The sequence below is a fragment of the Pieris brassicae genome, chromosome 7 (assembly GCF_905147105.1).
Source record: "Pieris brassicae chromosome 7, ilPieBrab1.1, whole genome shotgun sequence".
NCBI classification, from domain to species: domain Eukaryota; kingdom Metazoa; phylum Arthropoda; class Insecta; order Lepidoptera; family Pieridae; genus Pieris; species Pieris brassicae.
This window is the reverse complement of record NC_059671.1, coordinates 6,107,186-6,120,145: the sequence shown is the minus strand read 5'-3', so window position 1 is coordinate 6,120,145 and position 12,960 is coordinate 6,107,186. Positions and strand designations below refer to the sequence as shown.

The following is a 12,960-nucleotide window of genomic DNA, read 5'->3' as shown; positions in this document are numbered from 1 at the left end:
CATGATCGTTTATTGTTAAAATATTAGTAGAAATACCCTCAAGTTCGCATATAGTTCATATTTATTAAATAATATCATAACAACAAATAGTAAACGAACTACGTAATTATATAATGTGAAATTGCATAGTGAACATCATCACGCTATAGATAATGCATTAACTGTGTAAATACAAATCTCATACGATACAATCTTAATAATTTCATCATGGGTAAATTACAAAGTGCTTTTAGTCTGCGTAGTACTATTTATAGTGAAAATACATAGCGCGCCATTGCCCATATACACATTATAATAATACATCGTTTATTTTTAATGAATGTGTTGGGATTAGATTGATTAATTATAAATAATCTGCATCAAGCATATAAAAATAAGCATGAAAATGTCATACTAATTTTCATGACAATAATTAGAAAAGTTGAGTTATTTATTATAATTTTCGAAACTAATGGTCTTAATAATCTGCGCTATAATGACACCTTGCTTTTAAAATTTTAAGCACACTCCCTTTGAAAGCATTAAACGGCAGTGATCTAAAACTTCTGGGAAGGTAATTATCAAGAAAATAAATAATATTTTTTTCGATATTTAATTTTCGCTTTTTATTTTAATTTCTACTAATCTCGCTCGTATATACATATTACGTGTCTCATGTAAATAAAATACAGTTTTGTAATGAGAAATAAACTTCTTTAAACATTAAATATAACTAACAAAATAAATAAGGTAAATAATGCAAACAATTTATCACAAAACGACGGGCGTAAGGTAAGTCGACGTGTGAGTTGAGTTTTCCATATAAAAAAGGACAGGTTTTAGTGCCAACCTTTTATTTACGAAGATAAAGTAACAATATGTAATAAGTGCACACACCTACAAATTAAAGAGCACCAAAATTGTTACAAATTGTGAAACAATAGTGTTATGTGGTTTCACTAAACGATACATAAGAAAAAATGCATGTATATACGTAAGTTATATCCTATGTTTTGCGTTACCTTTAAAGGATAGATCACCTATAAATATACTAAATTACTGTAATTACTCCATTCAATTTATGATACAAACTAATTTTGCTGGGACCAACCATGTTCTAATAATACCTATTTACCCTACCTTCAACTTTATCAAATAAAACAAACGAATCTAATATTTTTTTAGGAATATAATCATGTTTCGGCCAATGATGAGTAATATGGTTGTGTATAAGCTGAAACAAAGGCTACAACATGTGTGTGATATGAGCAATTTGCACGGCATTAAACACATTTGTTCCTCATCAAACATATATTGGCCTAAAAGGTAAGATTATTGTTTATTTTATTTAAGAAATGCATTATAAAATACCAATTAAAAGTTATAATTAAGATGAAGCCTTTATATCTCTTCAAAAGTTTATTTTTAATTTTTTCGACGGCGACCTTTCATAAAAAGCTTCATATGCTTTTTCAAGAGCTTTCTTAAAAAAACATTTTGCAAAAGTTCAAGCACCGCCGTTAGATGTTCCATTAACCGCGAAAGAAATCACGGAGTTAGTCTGTCGAATACGAAGGATGTTCCATCAATTCGAAGCCTGCTTCTTGTATGGCCCTTAGCAACTCTGGACTCAGGCGCTCTAATTTAATTTTTTTTGGACCAACTAAGGTCACTAAGGTTAAAATAATAGAAAAAGAAACAATAAGAAAAAAACAATGCTTGTAAAGTTCGTGTACATTTTAGTTTATTATGTCTTAAGAGCCCCATTGCAGTGCCATGGACTAGGTATGTTCATACATAAATGGTCTAATGGCAATTATATGAATAAAAATTTAATTAAATCGATTTATTTCAGATTTTTTTGGCTTACAATACTATCAGCGTGTTGCTTTGGTGCTGGGTCTGTCCTTAGATCATCTTTACGTTTGCTAAGTTCCGATGTAATGTCATATTCTGTAGACACAAATTACTTGGATTGGGATACACCATACCCCGCTGTAACGGTATGCGAACAGCTTGATACAAATCGTATAATGACGTATCTGAAGAGGTTGGTCTATTGAGTTGTTTCTAAGGTCTCATAAAGTTCCTTATTGATTTAAGATTGAAAATGATGTGCCAACGGGTATTATAATTAAAAAATAACAATAAAATCTGTACATGCCTTAACTGGCAAACACAGCATTCTTCATACTTTACTATTGCTAACTAACAGGATTTCTACAAACTTTATGTGTCTACTAATGTGATCTAAAAAGCGAGAGGCGTAGAAGATAAATTATTTCAAAATTTTGGAAGATAACTCTGCGAAATTGATTAAGAGAGGAGAAAGAAGTCAATTTCAGGGGCATTTTTTAGGGAAAGTGATTAACTACATTTGGTATTATGTTCTACCAGCGAGTCAAAATTCGCTGGTAGGCGATCTCTTTCAAGTTAAGGGCTTACAGTACCCTGTAAGGGACAAGTCCCTCAGCTAATCTAATTAACTAAGTCTACTGTAAAGTTAGGTGTTTTCCTTTACAAACTTTCGAACAATATGAAACCTCAAATAATTCTTATAATTGAAACCAAAAATACTTGAGGCCTCTACCGCGTAGTTTATGAGTATCAAATCACAAGTAGGTACAATTCACCCGGGTTCAATATTCGAAATTTGAATAATTGCTACGAGTCATAGAGTTTGTATAGAATCGTCCTCCCCAATCCTGTATCTCTCGCTCTCTTTCTATCTTGATGTATTTAGTATATGATCCTGTATATGTGCTCCTTCGAGCTAAACTAAATCCAACGAACCAAACCAATCTATTACTTAGGAATTGCTATTTCCCTATCCAATGTGTTGGAACAATGCAATGTGTTTTTAAATACAAATCATTAATTAATACTTCTTCAAATGTTTACCTAATATTGCAAAACCATTTACAGAAACGATCTCCCTAATTCCCTCTCAACATTTTTCAAGGAAGTAACATTCTGGAATATGAAGTACTGTCGAACGTGTACAAAGTGCGATATGAATAAGACGTGTGTTGAGGGATTTGTAGATGATATTAAGAGGATTAGACTGAATTGTTCCAACCTGCTTTCAGAGTGTTGGTGGGATAACCAATATTTTCCGTGTTGTGACAGGTAAAATATTAAGGCTGTATTTATAGAAAAAATAGGTTATGTATCGTGAGTAATATAAAATCTTATTCGGGTATGTTGTGTTAATTAATAATATTTTACGTACTTGTATTGTTATTTATTAATTTTGTTAAGAATCATGTCTGATTAAAGGCTAGTTTCTACAAAATACCAGCTTTATTCACAAAAAATGTTTATCTAATTTGCAATTTTAAGCTTACGCGTTAAGACGACCGAAGGCAATTCAATGAAATTGCTTAAGTTTGATTCTGGCAAACTTTAGTTTGATAGTTTAATCGCCCTATTTAGTGGGGGCTCTCATGAGTGAGGTTTTCAAACAAGCAAATGTATCGGCAGGGATCAAGGTCATTCATAAATACCTCATCAGACTAACTAATTATCTAAACACCGTTGTTAGACAAAAGCACTGTTAAGGCATCAACACTTTTTATACTAGGTCCTTACATATGAAATTGGCGATTTGTATGGGAGGAAAAAAAAGTTGAATATTTCTAAATATAATATATTTAATTAATCAAAGTATGAACCATTGTTTTCTATGCACTTTTGCCATCTCATAGGTAGTTCATTGATCCCTTTACTAAAAAAAACAGTCCGACGGGAATCAATAAAATCTGTGAAGGCGATTTGGACTGCCCCATCAGAGTTAAATTTTTTCCCTTGCAAGAAGTTGTCCAAATTTCGAAAAAAATGGTAATCTGTTGGAGCAAGGTCCGGGGAGTACGGAGGATGTATGTAAATGTCTTAGACATTCCAATTGAAGTTCTTCTAATTTCGTGTGAAGTAGGAGCGGCGTGGAGCGATTGACCAGCCTAGGTTGTTTAGCCGCTAGCTTTTCCATCATGGTTTGCATTTGCTAACAATAAACATCAGTAGTAATAGTCTGGCCAGATTTGAGAAAACTGCAATGATCAATACCGGCACTAGTCCACCAAACGCTTACAAGTAACTTTTTTGGGGTTAATTTTCGCTTGGGGCAGCATTTGGCTGGCTGGCCATCTGGCTGGATCCAACCATTGCGCTGAGCGCTTCCGATTATGGTAAAGAATCCATTTTTCATCACAGGTAATGATTCAGTTTAAAATACCTTCATTATTGTGCCGGTTCAGCCATGTAACGCAGCAGTCGACGCGCGTTTGCCGGTTTGCTTCAGTCAATTCGTGAGGTACCCACCTTTCAAGCTTTTCAATTTTTCCAATTTGCTTCAAGTGAATTAAAACAGTTTTATCACTAACACCGCAGCCTGCACCTCACTCGGACGTGATTTGCGATGGATCCGCTCCCACAATAGCCTTCAATACTTCATTATCAACTTGGGTCTCAGGCCGTCCACGGGGCTTGTTCTGCGCTTCGAAATTTCCAGAACGAAAACGTTGGAACCAAAAACGAACTGTGTTTTCTTTTGCAACATGACCGCCATACACATCATTCACCCTTCGAGTCGTTTCCGCAGCACTAGTGCCACGGCGGAACTCGTACTCGTAAATAATGCGATACTTTAAGTTTCCATTTTGTAAAATGAGTGACGCAAACAGAAAAAACAGAAGAAAAAAACAAATGAATGACGGTTATCAAAGCACAAATAAATGAGTAAATAGCTGTACAAATTTGAATTTGGAATTCCTTACCAAAGAGTCTCCTCCTCTCCATCGTAATTAAAGTGGCCAGTACAAAATACGCCAATTTCATATGTAAGGACCTAATATAATAAGGAACCCAATCGAATCACGTCTCAAATAAGAAACACCTTTTAATATAATTACAGAAAAAAAGGCCACGAAAAATAACGTAGCGATAAATTTAAATTTGCAAGCGGAAGAGTCCTTGTCTCCAATTTAATTAATTTAATTTACTTTGTAGATTTCAACCGGTAGAAACGGAATACGGAGAATGTTTTAGCTTTAATTCTGTAGTGAATGAGAACACTGTACTGACAGTTAATAAGGAAACTGGGACACCAAGTTTGATTTTTACCACCGTTGATGCTAGTATGGTAAAATTTAAACGCATTATATATATATATGATAAGTACATTTACTGAACTGTCATATAATTTATAAAACAAAACGCTCGATATAAAGATAATTACTATATTCAATATAAACATAAAAATTAGTTAACACATGGTACCTGTACAACTGGATGATCGAAGTGCTTTTTATAAACCTTCAAAGGCCGGCAACGCATCCACTAAAAGTGGATGTCTATTGGTGTTCCACAGGGTCGTTTGCCCTATACTAAGTATTACTAAGTAGTTTACGAATATAGCAAATAACCTATATATTAAAATAAAGATTGTGATTTTTGAAGGATACCTACATATGCGTTTGATAGAACTTTACAACTTGTTATTTTTAATTCTGTTATTATATTCTGTATTGGTTAAAAACATCAAATTAATTATGCTTTTCAAAGACACCAGTTGTTTGTTGATAAAGTCACTTTGTTTTATCATCTACAGATACGAATACACGCGTCCGATGAAATTGTTTCCGTTGACATGGAAAATATTTTAGGACGTACTAGCACATTGCCTCTACTCGCGAATCTAGAAGCAATATTGAAAGTAAGAATTTTTAAATCTGTACTACTAAAATGTTAGCTTAATTTTGCTGTAATTTTATGTAGAAACTGAAAAATATCATTTAACATGATCTTAAATAATGTATTAACTATTAAACCTAAACATGAGAGTTCCTCAACGAGGAACCAAACATTTTTTAGACGAATATTTTACGAAGATTTTACTTTACACATACATTTACAGATTTTTACACAATAATTTAAAATTTCTGATAATTTCCCAAATACAGTAAAACTTTTTTACAGGTAGAACAGACGGTAAACGACGCATCTGTTAGATCTGTATCAACAAAATTACGTAGTTGTTTGTTCAAGAACGAAAAGCCTTTATATGTCAAGAACTGGCCTTTTAAACTCTATACATATAGTGCATGTAAGCTTTACTGCAAAGCCCACAGTCAATATAATTATTGTAACTGTACTCATCACTTTGTATCTAATCTAGGTAAGGTTGTTATGTCATGTGCGGATGTAATTAAATAATGAGTTAGGCGGTTAAATATAGGTATAGGTACATACAAATATAATATATTTTCAATATTCTTAACCTACTTAGTAATAATGATTAAAAATTGAGAAATATAATATTAAAACAAATTTTAAAAAGTTTGGTCTCTATGGTAGTGTACCTTTAATGCTGGCAGCATTTCGTGGCTGTATTGCGATACTTATTCGTTGAGCCGGGAAGGCACCAGTTAGGGTCATTTAAATATTTAATTAACGCCTGTGCACTTCAACCCCACGGCCCAAGAGTCTACTCAAAAGGGTACATAATCAAAGTTGGAGGAAATACTCTTAAATTATTTTCTAACGTACCAATAAAGTTTCAGTATTATGATAAGCTCAAGTCTACAAACTGATATTTTCTTATGTCATTGACGATTGATTGACTATCGAAGCGCGTGAACTTGATAATGTATTTAGAAATGTAGGAGACACGTTGGCATATTACAATACTTCTCTCCTTAGCCTAGAACGTATAGTAAATAATTGAAACTTCCTAGTAAATGCTGTCGTAATATATTTGCAATACATTATAACTACGAATAAAGGGTTACGTTAAACTTAGACATTTCAAAAGCTTTCCATAACATAAATTTTAACATTGTTTAAGCATGAGAGGATAAAAATGAAAATTTCTTTCGCATTTATTAGGTTACCAATTTTCCAGTGGCAAATCCTGTACATACTGCGATGTTTTATGGAATATTCTATTGTCAGCTATTGTTTTTGTAAATTGATTTTTTAGGAATTCGGGACTCAATGGTAAAGCACCATTATAATAAATGCATAAATAATCGTTGAAAACAATTCACACGACGTACATCTTTTGAAAGATGCCTTAACATATATCAATAGTTAAATGATATAAATACACATTTCTTAAAAAGTGTTTTATCTGGTATCAATACATATTTTTGCAAAGGACAAAACAATCAATTGGCAGTCAGGCATTAATATTAACCCCTTTTGATAAACTAAGAGATTTAATTTTATACCACACTAGAACAAGTAACACCCTGGTCTATTTTTATTATAAGTATGTCATGTCAACGCTTTCCACTTCAATTGGTTCGAACTATGGCATAGTTTTGAAAATCCAGTTCAATGAACGTGTATGATTGATTGGAGATAAATTTTTATACAATTTAACTTTAAATGCAGGTTTTATTTCAGTTAACTTACCTGCCTGCGATGTAAATGGATTGGCCTGCTTAAGTAATAACAAAGGTTTGGTCGTGCATTTATGATAAAACTAATTGGAAATAAGAGCTAGTAGTATAGTCAAATTTAATGGTTATATTCAGTGTCAGTTGTGAAATGTCAATTTGAGATAGCTCATTGTCATAATGACATCGATTACGTCATTCAATCATTTTAGTACTTTTTAATACTTTATTTATAAATGATGTTGGTTTCAGATGAGATTGGAAAGTTCAACTGTAGTTGTCCCATGGGATGTGATGAGACATCATACAAAGTGACGCACGTATTTTACAAGTAAAATTTTTTTACGTCTATAAAAAAACTATAAGTGGCGGTACAAGACTGTTATTGTTTTATAACCTACAGTATTATAGGGGAACAAAAAACAATTAATTAAAAGAGAACTACTAAATTAAGAACCGCGATGCCAACATTCAATACCAAATTTACTAACACACAACATATCACCCAGGGCTTTTAATACAGCGATTTAAAATTTTGATTAGATTTAAAAAGTTTGAAACAATCACGATCGGAACATTTACACTGATTCCATTCAATGAGATAAACAGAGAACTTAAAGGGAAAATTTAGTTAACGTTGAGAAAATTGAATTTTCTCAAGTTTCGTTATCTTAGAAGTTTCTCGAGAAAACCGAGGTCTATATCAAATTAGTTCATTCACGCGGGTAACATTAACCTAAAAGAACAAAACCTGCTTATTTGAAAATATTGTAGATTATTAACATAATTAAAGCTACCGTCTTATTCAAATTGTACTAACTTAAACCAACTTAAAAAATACCTAACAACATTATTTATCTATTACATTACATGTTTAGAAACGCGTGCTAACAAAAAAACTCAATCGTTTTTGATGAAACTTGCGACTGTTTACTAAATCATATCTGATATTAAGTTTTCGAGACATAGAAAACTTACATTTAAAACCTGCACTAAATTAATAAACACACTGTGAAAATAAATATTTGAAGTTAAATTATTTTTTTTGTGGGTACCTGAGACTAATTGGATATGTCAGCGGTCCGGTCACGTAGGCGGTTACGTGACGAAAATGAGGGTAGACGGTTAAACGAAATATTCAAAAATTCATTAGTTTATTTCATTACGAAACAGCAAGCTTACCACGTTACTTTAATAGCTTCGATATTAAATATGAAGTCTTGTTTATCGTTATCGTTACATGAATTCATTAGTGTTTATTAATAAGAGTGATAATGCAAGATATTGCCAGTTATCTAATTATTGGGATTATTGGAATCGGTATTGAACTTGTCTCGTGAGCTTGCTGATACAAAAATTCTGTATGATGACAGAGCAATGTTTTGCAATGTCTTTTACGTCTTAAATTATATAGTTTTTTTTTAATTTTGGTAACATTTCACAACATTTAAAAGTACAGATTAAATAAATAATAATATTTTGTTTACACTTTTAGTCGTTCCAGTAAAGCAGAGAATGTTGTGCGTTCGTCTCGTAGTGTAGTTACATTTGGTCAGCTTCCCACTATGATAGTCAGACGATTCGCTATACGAGACAATCTTGGACTTGTTGGTATTTATTTAAGAAATGTTGTTTTAGTAATACAAATGAAATCTAGAAATAGTTTTCTTCATAAAAGTACTCAAAGTTACGACTATATATCACAATTATTTGCATGAAAAATAAATTTTCAGGCTTTTTCACTAACGCACACAAGAACAGAAACTATCATTAGATAGTTATATTAGTTATCAAACTAATTCATAAATTTATTAAGAAAACATTTATTTTAATAGAACAGCGGAAGTTAAGTCATAAGGCCGCCCATGGACACTCAATGTCAGAGGGCTCGCGAGTGATTGCCGGCCTTTTAATAATTGGTACGCTCTTTTCTTGAAGGACCCTATGTTGAATTGGTTCGGAAATACTTCAGTGGGCAGCTGGTTCCACAAGAAAGGAAAAAAAGTGGTACATTCAGATTGATAAAAGTAATAACCTAACGTTATAGTCTCTGTTAAGACGACGAAACTCTATTTGCATTTGTTCATAGTCTTCCCAATTCCTTATATATTTGTTCCTTTATGCCACGAAGTATAAATAAATATTTGTTTTTAGTGGACATCGGTGGCGTTGGGGGCGTATTTTTCGGCGCTTCACTCCTTAGTCTAATTGAATTCGTTTACTTATTTTGTATACGGCGGTAATATGGTAATATCATATTAATGTTATGTTAATTATTAAAAATGACCGCTTAGAAGCTTTAAAGATATTAGATACCAGATATATGAAAATGATAGACATATTCAAAATAGATATTGTCAATTATCTTTGCAATTTATTGTTCTATTATTTTCTATGTTTGTATTCTAGGTATTTTAGTTTTTCAACAAAATACATTTATATCATTTTCTTAATGGTACACCGAGTTACAACGCGTCTCTATTTATCATAGTCGCTATTTGTCATACCATTCAAAATATATATTTTCTGGTACCAAGAGTCTGTATTTTGAAACTGCAAGACACCGTACACACCCGACAGGCGTACTCGTTATTTTAACTTCCTATAATAGATATTAAAACGTATCTTAAACAATTGTTTTTAATAAATACCTAAATACTAGTATATACAATAAGTTAATCATAACCATGTATAGTTGGTACATATAAGGAATAATTATTGTGAAACTAAAAATTACACCTTTATCTCACCGTCTTGAGATGCTGATATGTTGTGCGAGAAATGCTCTGGTGTTACCGGTACTGTCTATCAGGCTACTTAAATCGTTAAGCTTTTACCGGGACTGAGAAAACAGTATTAAATATACTTTTTTGAAGTGAAACTTCGTTGTAAAAAAATACCGTTTTTACTTCAAAAATTTGCCGTCACATTTTTCGGTTACGCGTCACATTTTTCATAAAGAAATTGCACTTCTTACGTGTGTACATGCACACAGTTTTTTTTTCATATTTCTGGCCCTGGGATTCAAACCCGAAGTATCATGATCGGTAGTCAAAAGATCACTTTTAGTGATCACACTACGACGACTGTGTATCACTCGACTGAGTGTTATAATAAAACTTCAAAAACATTTGCATTTATTTGTTCTCGAAACGCTGAAATCGAGAAACGTTTTCAACATATACATTCACTTCTCTGCAACTTAATTTATATCCCCACGAGATATTTCAGTACTTGTAACAACGAGAAGCTCTCAACGTCTATGAATTATTGTTGGAGTTGAGCATTGCCATGAATTATTAACTGCTTCCCTTAGTACTAAGCAAGTATGCTAAGGTATAATATTAAAGACTTACCGTACACTTCGACTACTATTGTATTTCTTATAAATAAAATGAAAAATATAAATAGCCTATATTCGAGTACTATAATAATAAGGATTTCAATAATTTTATGCTATTATTGAATTTAATATCGCGTACTAAACGCCTGTTCCAAATTCCTCCACTTTTCTGTATCTGTATGTTTCCCCGCTATTCTCGCCACAGAACTTTCCACTAAAATATTTAAATTAAAGGTCTTTTTCTCTTCGTTTTTAATTTCGAACCTAAGAATAAAACCCTCCATATCCCTTTGGCATACGTATGGTAAGCAAGGTAAGTAATTAACTAATAAAAAAATGCATGCGCTAATTAGCTACGTACTTTAATGCTGGGAAGCCTTTCTGTTTAAAGGACGACTTCTTAAACTATCATATTAATTGTCTCTATATGTCAAAAAATTTCGGGGATGTCAGGAGAAGAAATACATCAGTGATTTAAAGGAAAGCCTAAGGAAGGAAGATATTTTTTTAATAAATGTTATTACATTTATTAAAAAAATATCTTGTATGAATTGTATTGAGATAGGCTAAAGCTGGTATGAAAACCGCAAAATATACCTGTGTTGAATCTGTGGTTAGTGTTTATGATAGAGAAATGACACTGACAACGAAAATAATGGAACTTTTGAAATAATGGCGAAATTACTCAGTTTTATAATACTAACAATTTCACTCTATACCTTTTCTTACCAGCAAAGCTGGCCTGGTTGGACTAAAGATTCAGTGCATGCCTTGAGTAAGCATATATAATTTTTTGTTCAAGTGTCACTACAATTTTTCATTATTGAAAACTCTGGAGGACTTTGTTTGCGTAAATAAAAAATACTCGTTTTAATGTTCATTAGTGCCCTTAACACGAACATAACGATAGTTTCGTCATGTATTCCTATTACTTAATATAATTTCAATTTAAAAAGGTCCAACCAATTTTAGTCAAATAAAAAACCACAATTTTGTTCAAAAGTGCAAGTCGTGCCTTTAGTCCAATTACAAAACAGTATTTCTTTACTTTTCCATATAATGTCTTTAGTTACTTTTTTCTTATGGTAGAAATTAGATTTTGTGCCTGGTTATAGCTTAATAAGCATTAAGCCCTAGCGTAAAATATGTTTGAAAAAAAAACGCTTTTTTAAATTTATGGACACCGACAGTAAGGCGTCAGGCCAAGTTTCAGAAGAGATAGCTTACCTTAATTATACACAGATTATTTATTGAAATACATTGTAAACAACAAGATAATGAATATTCTACTTATACGACAACAGATCACAAAATTAAGATTAAAAACGAAAATTCAGACTTTACGTGTATTACTACAGTATTGTAGTGTTATACGTGTTAAATCTCCTAATGTATATATTTTTAGATTTGACCTGTGATAAAGCGGAATGCAGTTCACCTTGCAACTACGCTGCGCCACCCACTTACTGTCCCACCATTTTGCCGAACTGCTCAAGCGGTTGTGTCTGCATGCTTCAGTGTCAAGCACCGGTCATAACCTGCTTCAAGCTCAAATATTGTCAAAAGAAGAGATGGTTTTTACGACAGAAAAAACATAATTAACGTATAGTGTTCACATAGTGTACATGTTTTAATTTGAACGATTATAAAATAAAAATTTTCAGTACTTACAGTTTCTATGATCCACAGATATCCACTATAAGAAAAACATGACATCATCTAGATAGAACGAATACATTGGCGGCAATACAACAGCTTTAACGGATGCATTTTCCATACAATTTATAGAATTGATAAGACGAATTCTATTCGAACAGTGTAATATGTCATCAGTATGTACAGTGGACATCGTTGCTCAAGGTACACAGAAATTAAATGATTTTACGCACTGTTCTTTCTACAATATCACTAAGATAAAATATACGCTATTTTAAACTCTTTCATTCACCGCAAGTGACGACGTAAATAGTATCTATAGAAATAAAATATATATAAACATATAGGATTTTCATTAAGTACGTCACTGAAGGAAAGTAGGGCGAGTTGAGGGTCATTATGAACCATTGAAACGTTATCGTCAGTTTTGCACTTAAGAGGGTACTCGTGTGATTCACATATAATATAATTGTATTGGTAAGCAATAACTGTTTAATACATTCTATAATTTTTATATAAAATTGTCTGGAACTAGTTAGTGGCTTAGTGATAAATTCGTGTTCTAGAAAAACAATAATTGTT

At 32.2% G+C, this 12,960-nt stretch overlaps 1 protein-coding gene across 1 annotated transcript; it reads left to right on the top strand.

Moving 5' to 3' along the window:
* Positions 1-752: 752 nt before the first annotated feature.
* On the top strand, positions 753-9,685 carry LOC123712149 (pickpocket protein 19-like). The gene is made up of 11 exons (XM_045665126.1): positions 753-771; positions 1,165-1,305; positions 1,835-2,029; positions 2,905-3,108; positions 4,987-5,119; positions 5,588-5,692; positions 5,956-6,154; positions 7,387-7,440; positions 7,632-7,710; positions 8,875-8,986; positions 9,534-9,685. The coding sequence occupies exons 2-11, from the start codon at positions 1,175-1,177 to the stop codon at positions 9,585-9,587; spliced, it is 1,266 nt and encodes a 421-aa protein (XP_045521082.1). The 5' UTR covers positions 753-771; positions 1,165-1,174; the 3' UTR covers positions 9,588-9,685.
* Positions 9,686-12,960: the final 3,275 nt, after the last annotated feature.

Excerpts from the sequence above, each read along its gene's own strand:
- LOC123712149 (XM_045665126.1), top strand. The coding sequence starts at position 1,175 with ATGTTTCGGCCAATGATGAGTAATATGGTTGTGTATAAGCTGAAACAA. Across the intron at positions 1,306-1,834 it reads AACATATATTGGCCTAAAAG|ATTTTTTTGGCTTACAATAC; the intron begins GTAAGATTATTG and ends GATTTATTTCAG. Across the intron at positions 5,120-5,587 it reads CCACCGTTGATGCTAGTATG|ATACGAATACACGCGTCCGA; the intron begins GTAAAATTTAAA and ends TATCATCTACAG.